Source organism: Oncorhynchus gorbuscha, linkage group LG12 (assembly GCF_021184085.1).
Source record: "Oncorhynchus gorbuscha isolate QuinsamMale2020 ecotype Even-year linkage group LG12, OgorEven_v1.0, whole genome shotgun sequence".
NCBI lineage: Eukaryota > Metazoa > Chordata > Actinopteri > Salmoniformes > Salmonidae > Oncorhynchus > Oncorhynchus gorbuscha.
Window position 1 is genome coordinate 5,079,488 of NC_060184.1, and position 20,035 is coordinate 5,099,522.

General features: G+C 46.0%; 1 protein-coding gene and 1 long non-coding RNA gene across 3 annotated transcripts in view; both read right to left on the reverse strand.

The window, feature by feature from the left end:
• Window positions 1-7,144: 7,144 nt before the first annotated feature.
• Window positions 7,145-9,127, reverse strand: LOC123990473. Its single transcript, XR_006830649.1, has 2 exons — window positions 8,918-9,127; window positions 7,145-8,809 (listed from the first exon to the last, which is right to left on the reverse strand). It is a non-coding gene; the product is annotated as an uncharacterized LOC123990473 (long non-coding RNA).
• A 1,319-nt stretch (window positions 9,128-10,446) lies between these two features.
• The window catches only part of LOC123990467 (zinc finger protein 513-like), a 35,845-nt gene continuing 26,256 nt past the window's right edge, over window positions 10,447-20,035 (reverse strand). For both annotated transcript variants that reach the window (XM_046291015.1, XM_046291016.1), the window contains 2 exons: window positions 15,318-16,157; window positions 10,447-12,678 (listed from right to left, as the gene is read on the reverse strand). In XM_046291015.1, coding sequence (XP_046146971.1) covers window positions 11,762-12,678; window positions 15,318-16,157 — 1,757 coding nt within the window. In that variant the 3' untranslated portion in view covers window positions 10,447-11,761. The remainder of the gene's footprint in view (window positions 12,679-15,317; window positions 16,158-20,035) is intronic.

The following is a 20,035-nucleotide window of genomic DNA, read 5'->3' on the forward strand; positions in this document are numbered from 1 at the left end:
TGTAGTGTTATAGAATGTTGTAGTGTCATGATAATGGGGTTCTAACATGGCTGTTATAGAATGTTGTAGTGTCATGTTAATGGGGTTCTAACATGGCTGTTATAGAATGTTGTAGTGTCATGTTAATGGGGTTCTAACATGGCTCTTATAGAATGTTGTAGTGTTATAGAATGTTGTAGTGTCATGATAATGGGGTTCTAACATGGCTGTTATAGAATGTTGTAGTGTCATGTTAATGGAGTTCTAACATGGCTGTTATAGAATGTTGTAGTGTTATAGAATGTTGTAGTGTCATGTTAATGGAGTTCTAACATGGCTGTTATAGAATGTTGTAGTGTTATAGAATGTTGTAGTGTCATGTTAATGGGGTTCTAACATGGCTGTTATAGAATGTTGTAGTGTCATGATAATGGGGTTCTAACATGGCTGTTATAGAATGTTGTAGTGTCATGTTAATGGGGTTCTAACATGGCTGTTATAGAATGTTGTAGTGTCATGTTAATGGGGTTCTAACATGGCTCTTATAGAATGTTGTAGTGTTATAGAATGTTGTAGTGTCATGATAATGGGGTTCTAACATGGCTGTTATAGAATGTTGTAGTGTCATGTTAATGGGGTTCTAACATGGCTTATAGAATGTTGTAGTGTTATAGAATGTTGTAGTGTCATGTTAATGGGGTTCTAACATGGCTGTTATAGAATGTTGTAGTGTCATGTTAATGGGGTTCTAACATGGCTCTTATAGAATGTTGTAGTGTTATAGAATGTTGTAGTGTCATGATAATGGGGTTCTAACATGGCTGTTATAGAATGTTGTAGTGTTATAGAATGTTGTAGTGTCATGATAATGGGGTTCTAACATGGCTGTTATAGAATGTTGTAGTGTCATGTTAATGGGGTTCTAACATGGCTGTTATAGAATGTTGTAGTGTCATGTTAATGGGGTTCTAACATGGCTCTTATAGAATGTTGTAGTGTTATAGAATGTTGTAGTGTCATGATAATGGGGTTCTAACATGGCTGCTATAGAATGTTGTAGTGTCATGTTAATGGAGTTCTAACATGGCTGTTATAGAATGTTGTAGTGTATGTTATGGGGTTCTAACATGGCTGCTATATAATGTTGTAGTGTCATGTTAATGGGGTTCTAACGTGGCTGCTGTAGAATGTTGCAGTGTCATGATAATGGGGTTCTAACATGGCTGTTATAGAATGTTGTAGTGTCATGTTAATGGTGTTCTAACATGGCTGTTATAGAATGTTGTAGTGTCATGTTAATGGGGTTCTAACATGGCTGTTATAGAATGTTGTAGTGTCATGTTAATGGGGTTCTAACATGGCTGTTATAGAATGTTGTAGTGTCATGATAATGGGGTTCTAACATGGCTTATAGAATGTTGTAGTGTCATGATAATGGGGTTCTAACATGGCTGTTATAGAATGTTGTAGTGTCATATTAATGGGGTTCTAACATGGCTGTTATAGAATGTTGTAGTGTCATATTAATGGGGTTCTAACATGGCTGTTATAGAATGTTGTAGTGTCATGTTAATGGGGTTCTAACATGGCTGTTATAGAATGTTGTAGTGTCATGTTAATGGGGTTCTAACATGGCTGCTATAGAATGTTGTAGTGTCATGTTAATGGGGTTCTAACATGGCTGTTATAGAATGTTGTAGTGTCATGATAATGGGGTTCTAACATGGCTGTTATAGAATGTTGTAGTGTCATGTTAATGGGGTTCTAACATGGCTGTTATAGAATGTTGTAGTGTCATGTTAATGGGGTTCTAACATGGCTGCTATATAATGTTGTAGTGTCATGTTAATGGGGTTCTAACGTGGCTGCTGTAGAATGTTGCAGTGTCATGATAATGGGGTTCTAACATGGCTGTTAAAGAATGTTGTAGTGTCATGTTAATGGGGTTCTAACATGGCTGCTATAGAATGTTGTAGTGTCATGTTAATGGGGTTCTAACATGGCTGCTATAGAATGTAGTGTCATGTTAATAGGGTTCCAACATGGCTGCTATAGAATGTAGTGTCATGTTAATGGGGTTCTAACATGGCTGCTATAGAATGTTGTAGCGTCATGTTAATGGGGTTCTAACATTACATTTAAGTCATTTTAGGCTGCTATAGAATGTTGTAGTGTCATGTTAATGGGGTTCTAACATGGCTGTTATAGAATGTTGTAGTGTCATGTTAATGGGGTTCTAACATGGCTGCTATAGAATGTTGTAGTGTCATGTTAATGGGGTTCTAACATGGCTGCTATAGAATGTTGTAGCTGTTATAGAATGTTGTAGTGTCATGTTAATGGGGTTCTAACATGGCTGCTATAGAATGTTGTAGTGTCATGTTAATGGGGTTCTAACATGGCTGCTATAGAATGTTGTAGTGTCATGTTAATGGGGTTCTAACATGGCTGCTATAGAATGTTGTAGTGTTATAGAATGTTGTAGTGTCATGTTAATGGGGTTCTAACATGGCTGCTATAGAATGGTGTAGTGTCATGTTAATGGGGTTCTAACATGGCTGCTATAGAATGTTGTAGTGTTATAGAATGTTGTAGTGTCATGTTAATGGGGTTCTAACATGGCTGCTATAGAATGTTGTAGTGTCATGTTAATGGGGTTCTAACATGGCTGCTATAGAATGTTGTAGTGTCATGTTAATGGAGTTATAGAATGTTGTAGTGTCATGGCTGTTATAGAATGTTGTAGTGTCATGTTAATGTTGAAGTGTCATGTTAATGGAGTTCTAACATGGCTGCTATAGAATGTTGTAGTGTCATGTTAATGGGGTTCTAACATGGCTGCTATAGAATGTTGTAGTGTGTTATGGGGTTCTAAATGTTGTAGAAGTGTCATGTTAATGGGGTTCTAACATGGCTGCTATAGAATGTTGTTGTGTTATAGAATGTTGTAGTGTCATGTTAATGGGGTTCTAACATGGCTGCTATAGAATGTTGTAGTGTCATGTTAATGGGGTTCTAACATGGCTGCTATAGAATGTTGTAGTGTTATAGAATGTTGTAGTGTCATGTTAATGGGGTTCTAACAGTTATAGAATGTTGTAGTGTTATAGTTAATGGAGTTATAGAATGGTGTTGTACAATGTCTGCTTAGAATGGTAGTGTTATAGAATGTTGTAGTGTCATGTTAATGGGGTTCTAACATGGCTGCTATAGAATGTTGTAGTGTCATGTTACGGGGGTTCTAACATGGCTACTATAGAATGTGTGTCATGTTAATGGGGTTCTAACATGGCTGTTATAGAATGTTGTAGTGTCATGTTAATGGGGTTCTAACATGGCTGCTATAGAATGTTGTAGTGTCATGTTAATGGGGTTCTAACATGGCTGCTATAGAATGTTGTAGTGTTATAGAATGTTGTAGTGTCATGTTAATGGGGTTCTAACATGGCTGCTATAGAATGTTGTAGTGTTATAGAATGTTGTAGTGTCATGTTAATGGGGTTCTAACATGGCTGCTATAGAATGTTGTAGTGTCATGTTATAGAATGTTGTAGTGTTATATAATGTTGTAGTGTCATGTTAATGGAGTTATAGAATGTTGTAGTGTCATGTTAATGGGGTTCTAACATGGCTGCTATAGAATGTTGTAGTGTCAGTTAATGTTATAGAATGTTGTAGTGTCATGTTAATGGGGTTCTAACATGGCTGTTATAGAATGTTGTAGTGTCATGTTAATGGAGTTCTAAATGGTATAGAATGTTGTGTCATGTTAATGGGGTTCTAACATGGCTGCTATAGAATGTTGTAGTGTCATGTTAATGGGGTTTAGCATGGTTATAGAATGTTGTAGTGTCATGTTAATGGGGTTCTAACATGGCTGCTATAGAATGTTGTAGTGTCATGTTAATTGGGTTCTAACATGGCTGCTATAGAATGTTGTAGTGTTATAGAATGTTGTAGTGTCATGTTAATGGGGTTCTAACATGGCTGCTATAGAATGTTGTAGTGTCATGTTAATGGAGTTATAGAATGTTGTAGTGTCATGTTAATGGGGTTCTAACATGGCTGCTATAGAATGTTGTAGTGTCATGTTAATGGGGTTCTAACATGGCTGCTATAGAATGTTGCAGTGTCATGTTAATGGAGTTATAGAATGTTGCAGTGTCAGTTAATGTTGTTGTAGTGTCATGTTAATGGGGTTATAGAATGGCAGTGTATGTTAGAATGTTGTAGTGTCATGTTAATGGGGTTCTAACATGGCTGCTATAGAATGTTGCAGTGTCATGTTAATGGAGTTATAGAATGTTGTAGTGTCATGTTAATGGGGTTCTAACATGGCTGCTATAGAATGTTGTAGTGTCATGTTAATGGAGTTATAGAATGTTGTAGTGTCATGTTAATGGGGTTCTAACATGGCTGCTATAGAATGTTGTAGTGTTATAGAATGTTGTAGTGTCATGTTAATGGGGTTCTAACAGGGCTGCTATAGAATGTTGCAGTGTCATGTTAATGGGGTTCTAACATGGCTGCTATAGAATGTTGTAGTGTCATGTTAATGGAGTTATAGAATGTTGTAGTGTCATGTTAATGGGGTTTTAACATGGCTGCTATAGAATGTTGTAGTGTCATGTTAATGGAGTTATAGAATGTTGTAGTGTCATGTTAATGGGGTTCTAACATGGCTGCTATAGAATGTTGCAGTGTCATGTTAATGGGGTTATAGAATGTTGTAGTGTCATGTTAATGGAGTTATAGAATGTTGTAGTGTCATGTTAATGGAGTTATAGAATGTTGCAGTGTCATGTTAATGGAGTTATAGAATGTTGTAGTGTCATGTTAATGGGGTTCTAACATGGCTGCTATAGAATGTTGTAGTGTCATGTTAATGGAGTTATATAATGTTGCAGTGTCATGTTAATGGAGTTATAGAATGTTGCAGTGTCATGTTAATGGAGTTATAGAATGTTGTAGTGTCATGTTAATGGAGTTATAGAATGTTGTAGTGTCATGTTAATGGAGTTATAGAATGTTGCAGTGTCATGTTAATGGAGTTATAGAATGTTGCAGTGTCATGTTAATGGAGTTATAGAATGTTGCAGTGTCATGTTAATGGAGTTATAGAATGTTGCAGTGTCATGTTAATGGAGTTATAGAATGTTGCAGTGTCATGTTAATGGAGTTATAGAATGTTGTAGTGTCATGTTAATGGAGTTATAGAATGTTCCAGTGTCATGTTAATGGAGTTATAGAATGTTGCAGTGTCATGTTAATGGAGTTATAGAATGTTGTAGTGTCATGTTAATGTGGTTCTAACAGGTTGTTGCGTCACCCTCAATGTCCCAACTTTCTAAACACATGGCTCTGAGTTACTGTAATCAACCCTATTCCAAATATTAGATTTGTTTAAAAGTACATTTATCATTGTTTATAGACTTTTTGGGGGAAATTAGTTAAATGAAGTGTTTTACAAATCCCACGTCTTATTTTGAAGAACAAAGGTATTTTTTTGTGGGGGAACATAGTTGGGTTCATTTGGTAAATTTCAATGTTGTTTTTGGAAATAAACAATGTGGCTATCAGAGAAGAGGATTATGATGAAGGTGTATCGTTAAAATGGAGGTTAGTCTGTATTTAAACAAGTATTTCCACCATTTTGTTAACCATTCCACAGGAGTTCTCTCAAGTGATTCCCATTTATAAGCTTCAACATAACATAACCACCGGGCTTTTCCCTCCTGTTAAGACTAGAATAAATAGCCAACTAGTGAAAGCTGAAGCTTCAGGCCTGGTTCTCAATGACCATAGGGTTGGCATCTCAACCAGCTGTACCACCATGGCAAGTAAATGAATGCAAACCTATTGACTGTGCTCTTATAGGTCAGCTAGAATGGACGTATGTTCTAAATGTAAAGAAGGATGTTAGATCCATTTCCTAAGTGGCACCCTAATCTAGTGCACTACTTTTGACCAGAGCCCTATGGGGCCTTGTAGAAAGCAGTGCACTAGATAGGGGATATGATGCCACTTGGGACTCACAGGAGAACAATTTGAAGTGTCCCAAATGGCATCATATCCCCTATTTGGGACACTTCAAATTGTTCTCCTCTGTGGGTCCCAAATGGAGCCCTATTATATAGTGCACTACTTTTAACCAGAGCTCTATGGGGCCTTGTAGAAAGTAGTGCACTAGAGATATGATGCCATTTGGGACACTTGATATTGTTCTCCACTGTGGATCCCAAATGGAGCCCTAATTATATAGTGCACTACTTTTAACCAGAGCCCTATTATAATACACCATTCAGAGGATCAATATGAAGCCTATCAGGACGAGTGTCTGTTTTCATTGCTGTATTATACTGTTAAAGAACATAAATAAAAATGTTTAGTCGACAAATTCTAACAACAAAGTGTTTGTGTTTATTAGCCTGGAATGTTGGGGCCAATTACCTCAACGCTGAATGCAATGAGCTTGTCGACAACAGGCCTTAGATTTGAATTCCGGGCCAGTTCTGACTTGAGAGAATGTCGCCCTCATGTCTCAGTAATGGGGAAATGTCTCAGGTTACTGCAGTCAGAAGGACCAATGAGCTTGTCGACAAAAGGCCTTAGATTTGAATCCCGGTTCTGATTTAAGAGAATGTTACTGTGTCAGTAATGGGGAAATGTCTCAGGTTACTGCAGTCAGAAGGACTAATGAGCTTGTCGACAACAGGCCTTAGATTTGAATCCCGGTTCTGATTTAAGAGAATGTTACTGTGTCAGTAATGGGGAAATGTCTCAGGTTACTGCAGTCAGAAGGACCAATGAGCTTGTCGACAACAGGCCTTAGATTTGAATCCCGGTTCTGACTTAAGAGAATGTTACTGTGTCAGTAATGGAGAAATGTCTCAGGTTACTGCAGTCAGAAGGACCAATGAGCTTGTCGACAACAGGCCTTAGATTTGAATCCCGGTTCTGATTTAAGAGAATATTACTGTGTCAGTAATGGGGAAATGTCTCAGGTTACTGCAGTCAGAAGGACCAATGAGCTTGTCGACAACAGGCCTTAGATTTGAATCCCGGTTCTGATTTAAGAGAATGTTACTGTGTCAGTAATGGGGAAATGTCTCAGGTTACTGCAGTCAGAAGAACCAATGAGCATAAAGAACAGGACATTCTAATCTCACATTGAGTGAACAAAGTCCATGTTTATTTCAAAAGACTTAAGGCAATTCTGAAACCACTGCATAAGAACAATAGTTACACTCAGGGACTAATGTAGGTAGTAATAATTCACTGTCCTTGTATGTTTGTCCCATATAAAACAAACTTCAAGGAAAGATTCACCCATTGACTTTTTTTTTTTTGCATCTGAGCGATGTTCTGACTCAACTTGTCATACCAGCCGTTTTCTCCTGTTTCAATAACTCCGATACGAACATCGTTCAGAGATGCACAAGAACAATGACATTCAAAAATGAGTGAATCTTTCCTTTTTAAATATCGCTACACACAAAGACATGGCTGTAATTCTGCCAGGTTTGGGATTGACATTTCAATTATCCCTTCTTTTTTTTTAATGAAGGAAAATTTGCTATTTCATTTTACTGCCTGAATTGAAATGGACGGGGGAAAAACAAACAGTTTCTAATGGACAAATTCAGGCAGGTCGAAAACGTTTTGCAACAGAATCAGCGGAATGAATACACCCGTCTTCTATACACACAGAACATCTCTTCACTGGACATGGTGCTTCGAACTATGATCCAACATTTCCTTTAAAACTACTTTTATTTTTTTATTACTGCATATAGTAATTCACTTAATAAGATGTGTAAAGTTCATGGTCCTTGTATATTTGTTCCATTTATAACAAACTTAATGCCACTGAAAACGTCACATTCTTCGAGATGGGGGAAAAACAAATGCACTTCTAATGAGGAAATACAATCACAAAAAGCTATATACTTAGTTCACACTAATCAGATCATGCTTCAACTTTACACGTCGTCTTGGGTTCCATTTCAAATGGCACCCGCTTCCATTTATAGTGAACTGTTTAAACAGGGCCCGTAGGGAGCCATTCCCTTTATAGTGCACTGTTTAAACAGGGCCCGTAGGGAGCCATTCCCTTTATAGTGCACTGTTTAAACAGGGCCCGTAGGGAGCCATTCCCTTTATAGTGCACTGTTTAAACAGGGCCCATAGGGAGCCATTCCCTTTATAGTGCACTGTTTAAACAGGGCCCGTAGGGAGCCATTCCCTTTATGTTTAAACAGGGCCCGTTGGGAGCCATTCCCTTTATGTTTAAACAGGGCCCGTAGGGAGCCATTCCCTTTATAGTGCACTGTTTAAACAGGGCCCATAGGGAGCCATTCCCTTTATAGTGCACTGTTTAAACAGGGCCCGTAGGGAGCCATTCCCTTTATGTTTAAACAGGGCCCGTAGGGAGCCATTCCCTTTATAGTGCACTGTTTAAACAGGGCCCGCGGGGAGCCATTCCCTTTATAGTGCACTGTTTAAACAGGGCCCGCAGGGAGCCATTCCCTTTATAGTGCACTGTTTAAACAGGGCCCGTAGGGAGCCATTCCCTTTATAGTGCACTGTTTAAACAGGGCCCATAGGGAGCCATTCCCTTTATAGTGCACTGTTTAAACAGGGCCCGTAGGGAGCCATTCCCTTTATAGTGCACTGTTTAAACAGGGCCCGTAGGGAGCCATTCCCTTTATAGTGCACTGTTTAAACAGGGCCCATAGGATGTATCCTTGCTTCAAGTAAAAACAGACATAAGGACGTAACAATGGGCTAACTTCACAGTTAATATGATCACAGCGTTTCCAAAGCAACACTAGCCTGGTCCCCGATCTGTTTGGGCTGTCTTGTCAACTCCTATGGTCATTACCTAGCCTGGTCCCAGATCTGTTTGGGCTGTCTTGTCAACTCCTATGGTCATTACCTAGCCTGGTCCCCGATCTGTTTGGGCTGTCTTGTCAACTCCTATGGTCATTACCTAGCCTGGTCCCAGATCTGTTTGGGCTGTCTTGTCAACTCCTATGGTCATTACCTAGCCTGGTCCCCGATCTGTTTGGGCTGTCTTGTCAACTCCTATGGTCATTACCTAGCCTGGTCCCAGATCTGTTTGGGCTGTCTTGTCAACTCCTATGGTCATTACTAGCCTGGTCCCAGATCTGTTTGGGCTGTCTTGTCAACTCCTATGGTCATTACCTAGCCTGGTCCCCGATCTGTTTGGGCTGTCTTGTCAACTCCTATGGTCATTACCTAGCCTGGTCCCAGATCTGTTAGGGCTGTCTTGTCAACTCCTATGGTCATTACCTAGCCTGGTCCCCGATCTGTTAGGGCTGTCTTGTCATTACCTAGCCTGGTCCCCGATCTGTTAGGGCTGTCTTGTCATTACCTAGCCTGGTCCCCGATCTGTTAGGGCTGTCTTGTCATTATCTAGCCTGGTCCCCGATCTGTTAGGGCTGTCTTGTCAACTCCTATGGTCATTGACCGTTCCAGTTGGTTATGAAGAAAAGCACAAACAGATCTGGGACCAGGCTAAATCCACACACCGTTAGAGCGCCTTAACGGGGCCAGGTTCAGTAGCCAGATAGAAATACCATGAATAGAGCAGACATGACTCCTTATTCTACATGCATTTCTATCTGAACGTGCCCCAAGAAGTAACAGGTGGGGGAGAGGCTGGGTTGAGGGTTTTTACAGGGAGAGAGGCTGGGTTGGGGGGGTTGAGGGTTATTATGGACAGAGACGGGGGTTATTATGGGGGGATGAGGGTTATTATGGACAGAGACGGGGGTTATTGAGGGTTATTACGGAGAGGGGGGGGTTGAGGGTTATTACGGAGAGAGAAGGGGGTTGAGGGTTATGGGGAGAGAGGGGTGGTTGAGGAGGGTAATGGGGAGAGAGGGGTGGTTGAGGAGGGTAATGGGGAGAGAGGGGTGGTTGAGGAGGGTTATGGGGAGAGGGGTGGTTGAGGTTGGTTATGGGGGAGAGAGGGGTGGTTGAGGAGGGTTATGGGGAGAGAGGGGTGGTTGAGGAGGGTTATGGGGAGAGAGGGGTGGTTGAGGTTGGTTATGGGGAGAGAGGGGTGGTTGAGGAGGGTTATGGGGAGAGAGGGGTGGTTGAGGAGGGTTATGGGGAGAGAGGGGTGGTTGAGGAGGGTTATGGGGAGAGAGGGTGGTTGAGGAGGGTTTGAGGGGTGGTTGGGTTATGGGGGAGAGGGGTGGTTGAGGAGGATTATGGGGAGAGAGGGGTGGTTGAGGAGGATTATGGGGAGAGAGGGGTGGTTGAGGAGGGTTATGGGGAGAGAGGTGGTTGAGGAGGGTTATGGAGAGAGGGGGGTGGTTGAGGAGGTTTATGGGGAGAGGAGGTTTATGGGGGGAGAGGGGGTGGTTGATGAGGTTTATGGGGAGAGGGGGTGGTTGAGGAGGCTTATGGGGAGAGAGGGGTGGTTGAGGAGGGTTATGGAGAGGGGAGGGTTGGGGAGGGGGGGTTGAGGAGGGTTGAGGGGAGAGGGGGGGGGGTAAGGAGGGTTATGGGGAGAGAGGAGTGGTTGAGGAGGGTTCTGGGGAGAGAGGGGTGGTTGAGGAAGATAGAAGCTATGGAGGATGAAGTGGAGACTATAGAGGAGATGGAATAGCAGACTGGTTCGAGGAGATGGAATAGCAGACTGGTAGGTGGAGACTATAGAGGAGATGGAATAGCAGACTGGTAGGTGGAGACTATAGAGGAGATGGAATAGCAGACTGGTAGGTGGAGACTATAGAGGAGATGGAATAGCAGACTGGTAAGTGGAGACTATAGAGGAGATGGAATAGCAGACTGGTTAGAGGAGATGGAATAGCAGACTGGTTAGAGGAGATGGAATAGCAGACTGGTTAGAGGAGATGGAATAGCAGACTGGTTAGAGGAGATGGAATAGCAGACTGGTTAGAGGAGATGGAATAGCAGACTGGTTAGAGGAGATGGAATAGCAGACTGGTAGGTGGAGACTATAGAGGAGATGGAATAGCAGACTGGTTAGAGGAGATGGAATAGCAGACTGGTTAGAGGAGATGGAATAGCAGACTGGTTAGAGGAGATGGAATAGCAGACTGGTAGGTGGAGACTATAGAGGAGATGGAATAGCAGACTGGTTAGAGGAGATGGAATAGCAGACTGGTTAGTGGAGATGGAATAGCAGACTGGTTAGAGGAGATGGAATAGCAGACTGGTTAGAGGAGATGGAATAGCAGACTGGTAGGTGGAGACTATAGAGGAGATGGAATAGCAGACTGGTTAGAGGAGATGGAATAGCAGACTGGTTAGAGGAGATGGAATAGCAGACTGGTTAGAGGAGATGGAATAGCAGACTGGTTAGTGGAGATGGAATAGCAGACTGGTTAGAGGAGATGGAATAGCAGACTGGTTAGAGGAGATTCATACCTAGTCAATAGGACAACTGAAATGTGGGTTGTAAAGGCATAATGTAAATGAAGTTAGGATATATACGGCACTGTTGGCATATGGTGGACAATGCAGGCAGCATTTAGTTGCGGACGTTAAAGTAGAACCCTCATCCCAGTCCATTCATCTGGCAACAGGGCAGCAACCTTCTTTCACCCTCCTTTACTTTCTGTCCAAAAGGCATCAAACATTTCCACTAATAATCACCATGTTCTAGAATTGTGCATGATTCTACATAGCAGCTGCAGACAAATCATTGACAAAAACAACTAAGATTTTGCTGGTAATTTAAGCTGTCATTTCCCATGTTTTGTGGTACAGCTCTGTTCCTCTCCTATCTGGACATATACTGCATCACCGCCTCTTCCTCTTTCCTCTGCGGCTGTCCCGCCACCCTGTCTTCCTCATCCTCTTCCTCACCCCCCTCTTCCTCACCCCCGCCGGACATCTGAACTTTGACCCATCCGTCGGTGGCGAGGCCATGTTTCTTCTGGTGTCGTTTGTAGTTGTCCCAGTGTCCCGTGGTGTAGCCACACTGCTGGCACTTATAAGGCTTCTCTCCCGTGTGTCTCAGCATGTGTCTCTTCAGATTCATACTCTGGTTACAGCTGTAGCTACACACTGCGCACTGGAACGGCTTGGCGCCCGAGTGGACCCGCTGGTGACGTTTTAAGTTAGCCAGGTTCCCACAGGCGTAGTCACACAGGTGGCACTTGTACGGCTTCTCGCCCGTGTGCACGCGGTGATGGCGTTTCAGGTTGTCGAAGTGGGCGGAGGCGTAGTCGCACTGAGGGCACTTGTACGGCTTCTCGCCGCTGTGAGTCTTCATGTGTCGCGCCAGGTGGTTGGGGTAGTGGGTGAGGAAGGGACAGGCACTGCAGGTGTAGACCTTGTCCCCGCGCTCTCCGGGGCTGTTGGGGCCAGATGACTCCTTGGTCAGCATGTCCAGGGTGCATTTGGCACAGATCTGTGCAGTGGAACCGTCCTCGTCCTCCAGGGGGGTACCACAGAGACGACAGGTAAAGGGGAAGAGCAGAGGAAGGAGAGAGTCTCTGTGTGTCTCGTCTGACTTCACTCCCACCACAGGTCTGACTCCAGACCTAGACCCAGTCAAACACCGTCCTAAAGTCCCAGCCCCAAGTCCAGGCCCCTCAAGAAGGGGCTGTTGCGCCAGTGATGGTTGTAACCTTAGTCTGCTGTAGCGTGGCAGGTAGTCTCTGTTGTGGAGGTTTAGATCAGACCTCACCACTTCTGAAATCAGAGCAGAGGTGGGACAAATGAGTCATCACACACACAGGGTTTTGGTTTAGTTTTACTATTTTCTACATTGTAGAATAATAGTGAAGACAAACTATGAAATAACACACATGGAATCATGTCGTAACCCCCCACCCCCCCCCCAAAAAAAAACGAAAGTGATAATCAAAATATATTATGAGATTCTTCAAAGTAGCCACCCTTTGCTTTGATGACAGCTTTGAATTCTCTCAACCAGCTTCATGAGGTAGTCACCTGTAATGCATTTTAATTAACAGGTGTGCCTTGTTAAAAGTTCATTTCTTTCCTTCTGATTGGCTCAAATGCATTAAGTTGTGTTGTGACATGGTAGGGGTGGTATACAGAAGATAGCCCTATTTGGTAAAAGACCAAGTCCATATTATGGCAAGAACAGCTCAAATAAGCAAAGAGAAACGACAGTCCATCATTACTTTAAGACATGAAGGTCAGTCAATACGGAAGACTAAGAACTTTGAACGTCTCTTCAAGTGCTATGATGAAACTGGCTCTGAGGACCGCCACAGGAAAGGAAGACCCAGAGTTACCTCTGCTGCAGAGGATTAGTTAGAGTTTACCAGCCTCAGAAATCTGCAATTAACTGCACCTCAGACTGGCAGCTTCATAAAATAGTACCCGCAAAACACCAGTTTCAACGTCAGCAGTGAAGAGGCAACTCTGAGATGCTGGACTTCTAGGCAGAGTTGCAAAGAAAAAGCCATATCTCAGACTGGCCAATAAAAGTCAAAGATTAAGATGGCAAAAGAACACAGACACTGGACAGAGGAACTCTGCCTAGAAGGCCAGCATCCCGAAGTCACCTCTTCACTGTTGACGTTGAGACTGGACAGAGGAACTCTGCCTAGAAGGCCAACATCCCGGAGTCACCTCTTCACTGTTGACGTTGAGACTGGACAGAGGAACTCTGCCTAGAAGGCCAACATCCCGGAGTCGCCTCTTCACTGTTGACGTTGAGACTGGACAGAGGAACTCTGCCTAGAAGGCCAACATCCCGGAGTCGCCTCTTTACTGTTGACACCGGACAGAGGAACTCTGCCTAGAAGGCCAGCATCCCGGAGTCACCTCTTCACTGTTGACGTTGAGACTGTTTTGCGGGTAATATTTATGAAGCTGCCAGTTGAGGACTTGTGAGGCATCTGTCTCTCAAACTAGACACTAATGTACTTGTCCTCTTGCTCAGTTGTGCACCGGGGCCTCCCACTCCTCTTTCTATTCTGGTTAGTGCCAGTTTGCGCTGTTCCATGAAGGGAGTAGTACATAGCGTTGTACGAGATCTTCAGTTTCTTGGCAATTTCTCGCATGGAATAGCCTTCATTTGTCAGAACAAGAATAGACTGACGAGTTTTAGAAGAAAGGTCTTTGTTTCTGGCCATTTTGATCCTGTAAACGAACCCACAAATGCTGACGCTCCAGATATTCAACTAGTCTAGAGAAGGCCAGTTTTATTGCTTCTTTAAATCAGCACAACAATTTTCAGCTGTGCTAACATAATTGCAAACGGGTTTTCTAATGATCAATTAGCCTTTTAAAATTATAAACTTGGATTAGCTAACACAACATGCCATTGGAATACAGGTGATGGTTGCTGATAATGGGCCTCTGTACACCTATGTAGATATTCCATTTTCTTTGGGGGCCTCAGAACCACAGACCACGTGTAAACCACGCCAGCCCAGGACCTCCACATCCACAGACCACGTGTAAACCACGCCAGCCCAGGACCTCCACATCCACAGACCACGTGTAAACCACGCCAGCCCAGGACCTCCACATCCACAGACCACGTGTAAACCACGCCAGTCCAGGACCTCCACATCCAGCTTCTTCACCTGCGGGATCGTCTGAGATCAGCCACCTGGACAGCTGATGAAACTAAGGGTTTGCACAAACTGTCAGAAACCGTCTCAGGGAAGCTCATCTGCGTGCTATTCTTCCTGACCCGACTGCAGTTTGGCCTCATAACCGACTTCAGTGGGCAAAATGCTTCGATGGCCACTGGCACGCTGGAACAGTGTGCTCTTGATGGAGGAATCATGGTTTTAACTGTACCGGGCAGATGGCGTCGAGCGGTTTGCTGATGTTAGTGTTGTGAAAAGCCTCATTGTGGGGTTATGATATAAGCTACGGACAACGAACACAGTTGCATTGTATCGATGGCCATTTGAATGCACAGAGATGCCGTGACGAGATCCTGAGGCCCGTTGTGGTGCCACTCGTCCGCCTCCATCATGTTTCAGCATGATAACGCACGGCCCCATGTAGTAGCAAGGATGTCCACACACTCCCTGGAAGCTGAAAATGTCCCAGTTCTTCCATGGCCTGCATACTCACCAGACATGTCACCCATTGAGCATGTTTGGGATGCTCTGGATTGACATGTACGGAAGCCTGTTTATGTTCCCGCCAATATCCAGCAACTGCGCACAGCCATTGAAGTTCTCTGATCCACAGCCTTACTTTTATTCTGTATCCCCAGTCATGTGAAATACATAGATTTAGGGCCTAATGAATTGACTGATTTTCCTCTAACTAACTCAGTGAAATATTTTAAACTGTTGAGTTTTATATTTGTTTTCTGTGTAATTGAAAAATACCTTCAGCTGAAGCACTGGGCTCCTCCTTCCTCTTAAGACCATGCCCACTAGCAGGAGGACCAACAGCAGGAGGGCCACTAGCAGGAGGACCAACAGCAGGAGGGCCACTAGCAGGAGGACCAACAGCAGGAGGGCCACTAGCAGGAGGACCAACAGTAGAGGGATCAATAGGAGATCCGCAGGCAGGTCTCTCTGCTTCCTGTCCCGGTTGTCCAGCCACATGCATCCTCTGATGCCTCTTCAGGTTGCCTAGGGAACTGCAGGCGAAAGAGCAGCAGTCACACCTGTATGGTTTCTCCCCAGTGTGAATCCTCAGGTGTCTCTGCAGGTTGACCAGCTGGGCCGAGGCGTAGGTACACAGGGGACAGTGGTACGGCTTCTCCCCGTTGTGAGTCTTCATGTGCCTCTTGACGTGATTGGCATAGCGTGAGGAGAACCCACACAACTGGCAGGAGTGGAGCTTGGAGTTGGGACCGTCGTCGCCCATTATGGAGTTGTCGTCTGTTACGTCCCCTCCTTCCTCGCTGTCGTCCGCTTGTGACCGCGAACCGGAGCGAAAGCCACCGAACGCGCCACTGAACCCTCCTCCTCCTCCCTTGCAGCAGCGGTGACAGTAGGGTCCCACCAGATCCAGACCACAGCCCCGGCAGGACAGGTAGGGGGGGAAGGGGGGCTCGAGGTCGGGCTGGGAGGTTGGACCATCCTCCTGGTCCCTGCAGCTCTCGGTGGCGGTGTGGGGCTCATCTGCGTCACTCTCCATACTGAGACGGCTGAAAGCACAACTCTCTTCCTCATCCCCCAGAGGGTACACAGAGAAGCCGATCTCAGCCGCTACAGAGTCTGAAAGGCAGATAAACAAAAAGCTGTTATGATGAATCTTCACAGTCACAGGGCTCAATAAACTATCAGGAGACACGTTACAGACTGAGAACCCATCTACACCACAGGAGGAGAGACACGTTACAGACTGAGAACCCATCTACACCACAGGAGGAGAGACATAACAGACTGAGAACCCATCTACACCACAGGAGGAGAGACACGTTACAGACTGAGAACCCATCTACACCACAGGAGAGACACGTTACAGACTGAGAACCCATCTACACCACAGGAGGAGAGACACGTTACAGACTGAGAACCCATCTACACCACAGGAGGAGAGACACGTTACAGACTGAGAACCCATCTACACCACAGGAGGAGAGACACGTTACAGACTGAGAACCCATCTACACCACAGGAGGAGAGACACGTTAGACTGAGAACCCATCTACACCACAGGAGGAGAGACACGTTACAGACTGAGAACCCGTCTACACCACAGGAGGAGAGACACGTTAGACTGAGAACCCATCTACACCACAGGAGGGGAGGAGAACGACGAGTCTCTACAGTAAGGGGCGACATACTTTATTTGTATTTATTTTTCATTTTTGTGGGGGGAGCCTTTCATTTTTATTACCAAAAAAACAAACATTCTACATTTAAACAATTGTTATATTCTTCAGATCAACAATGGATCTCCCATCTAAAGACATCCATGTGAACACTGTACAGAATGCACGTTTAAAAAAAGCTCTCCTTTCTATTCTGTAGGCCAACAATAACAAGCAATCCTCTTTCTCCTATTAGGGATGGAACCAATGATGGATATAAACCCTGGATTGACGATGTTTTGACCATTGAGAGGCTTTGAATCCACCGGTCGGCCATGTTGGCACTCCCCAGTAGGAGCAGTCATCAGAATTAATGGAATTCTACAGTGTTTCGGTTAAAAATGACAAACATTTAAAAAAGTATAACACAATGGTGAGGGAGAGCCAAGATGGAGGCACAGTGGCTTCAACACAATGGTGAGGGAGAGCCAAGATGGAGGCACAGTGGCTTCAACACAATGGTGAGGGAGAGCCAAGATGGAGGCAAGGTGGCTTCAACACAATGGTGAGGGAGAGCCAAGATGGAGGCACAGTGGCTTCAACACAATGGTGAGGGAGAGCCAAGATGGAGGCAAGGTGGCTTCAACACAATGGTGAGGGAGAGCCAAGATGGAGGCACAGTGGCTTCAACACAATGGTGAGGGAGAGCCAAGATGGAGGCACAGTGGCTTCAACACAATGGTGAGGGAGAGCCAAGATGGAGGCAAGGTGGCTTCAACACAATGGTGAGGGAGCACCAAGATGGAGGCACAGTGGCTTCAACACAATGGTGAGGGAGAGCCAAGATGGAGGCAAGGTGGCTTCAACACAATGGTGAGGGAGAACCAAGATGGAGGCACAGTGGCTTCAACACAATTGTGAGGGAGAACCAAGATGGAGGCGCAGTGGCTTCAACACAATGGTGAGGGCGAGCCAAGATGGAGGCGCAGTGGCTTCAACACAATGGTGAGGGAGAGCCAAGATGGAGGCACAGTGGCTTCAACACAATGATGAGGGAGAGCCAAGATGGAGGCACAGTGGCTTCAACACAATGGAGAGGGAGAACCAAGATGGAGGCACAGTGGCTTCAACACAATGGTGAGGGCGAGCCAAGATGGAGGCGCAGTGGCTTCAACACAATGGTGAGGGAGAGCCAAGATGGAGGCACAGTGGCTTCAACACAATGGTGAGGGAGAACCAAGATGGAGGCACAGTGGCTTCAACACAATTGTGAGGGAGAACCAAGATGGAGGCGCAGTGGCTTCAACACAATGGTGAGGGAGAACCAAGATGGAGGCACAGTGGCTTCAACACAATGGTGAGGGCGAGCCAAGATGGAGGCGCAGTGGCTTCAACACAATGGTGAGGGAGAACCAAGATGGAGGCACAGTGGCTTCAACACAATGGTGAGGGAGAGCCAAGATGGAGGCACAGTGGCTTCAACACAATTGTGAGGGAGAACCAAGATGGAGGCACAGTGGCTTCAACACAATTGTGAAGGAGAACCAAGATGGAGGCGCAGTGGCTTCAACACAATGGTGAGGGAGAACCAAGATGGAGGCACAGTGGCTTCAACACAATCAACAAGCATCGGGTCTGGGTGTCACGGTGTGTCCCTGTCAGATGGTTAAGCACGGCACCTGTACTACTCTCTACTGTACAACACCTCGCAAAGTTTGAATGTCCTTCTCATTGAACTTCTCAAAATATTGCCGTACAGGACTTCACTGCTGTCGCTAGCCTTTCTCTGCCATTTTCCCAACTCTAAAATAATTATTTCCTTGACTCCTTGTACGTCAACTCCCATTGGTGAGTGTCAAGATTTGACTCCTAAGATTCAGTATTTTTGAAACTGAAGAGACTGATTAGTTGCAGTAATTCCGAGAGCACAAACAATCACATCTTTCTGAGCGAGCAAGCGAGGGACGGAGAGAGAGAGGCGCGAGGGACGGAGAGAGAGAGGCGCGAGGGACGGAGAGAGAGAGGCGCGAGGGACGGAGAGAGAGAGGCGCGAGGGACGGAGAGAGAGGCGCGAGGGACGGAGAGAGAGGCGCGAGGGACGGAGAGAGAGGCGCGAGGGACGGAGAGAGAGGCGCGAGGGACGGAGAGAGAGGCGCGAGGGACGGAGAGAGAGGCGCGAGGGACGGAGAGAGAGGCGCGAGGGACGGAGAGAGAGGCGAGGGACGGAGAGAGAGAGAGAGAGGCGAGGGACGGAGAGAGAGAGAGAGAGACGCGAGGGACGGAGAGAGAGAGAGAGGCGAGGGACGGAGAGAGAGAGAGAGAGAGGCGAGGGACGGAGAGAGAGAGAGAGAGGCGAGGGACGGGAGAGAGAGAGAGAGAGAGGACGAGAGGACGGAGAGAGAGAGGGACGGAGAGAGAGAGAGAGAGGCGAGGGGAGAGGGAGAGAGAGAGAGAGGCGAGGGACGGAGAGAGAGAGAGAGAGACGGAGAGAGAGAGAGAGGCGAGGGACGGAGAGAGAGGCGAGGGACGGAGAGAGGCGAGGGACGGAGAGAGAGGGGCGAGGGACGGAGAGAGAGGGGCGAGGGACGGAGAGAGAGAGAGAGAGGCGAGGGACGGAGAGAGAGAGAGGCGAGGGACGGAGAGGGACGGAGAGAGGCAGGCGAGGGACGGAGAGAGAGAGGGACGGAGAGAGAGGGGCGAGGGACGGAGAGGGGCGAGGGAGAGAGAGGGGCGAGGGACGGAGAGAGGAGAGAGGGACGGAGGAGAGGGAGGCGAGGGACGGAGAGAGAGAGGGCGAGGGAGAGAGAGAGAGAGAGAGAGAGGGACGGAGAGAGAGAGGGACGGAGAGAGGCGGAGAGAGAGAGAGAGGCGAGGGACGGAGAGAGAGAGAGAGGCGAGGAGAGGAGGGACGAGAGAGAGGAGGCGAGGGACGGAGAGAGAGAGAGAGGCGAGGGACGAGAGAGAGAGGCGAGGGACGGAGAGAGAGAGAGAGGCGAGGGACGGAGAGAGAGAGAGAGGCGAGGGACGGAGAGAGAGAGAGAGGCGAGGGACGGAGAGAGAGAGAGAGAGAGAGGCGAGGGACGGAGAGAGAGGCGAGGACGGAGAGAGAGAGAGAGAGCGAGGGACGAGAGAGAGAGAGAGGCGAGGGACGGAGAGAGGAGAGGCGAGGGACGGAGAGAGAGAGAGGCGAGGGACGGAGAGAGAGAGAGAGAGGACGGAGAGAGAGAGAGAGAGGGCGGAGGGAGAGAGAGAGAGGGACGGAGAGAGAGAGAGAGAGGCGAGGACGAGAGAGAGAGAGAGGGACGAGGGAGAGAGAGAGAGAGAGAGAGAGGCGAGGGA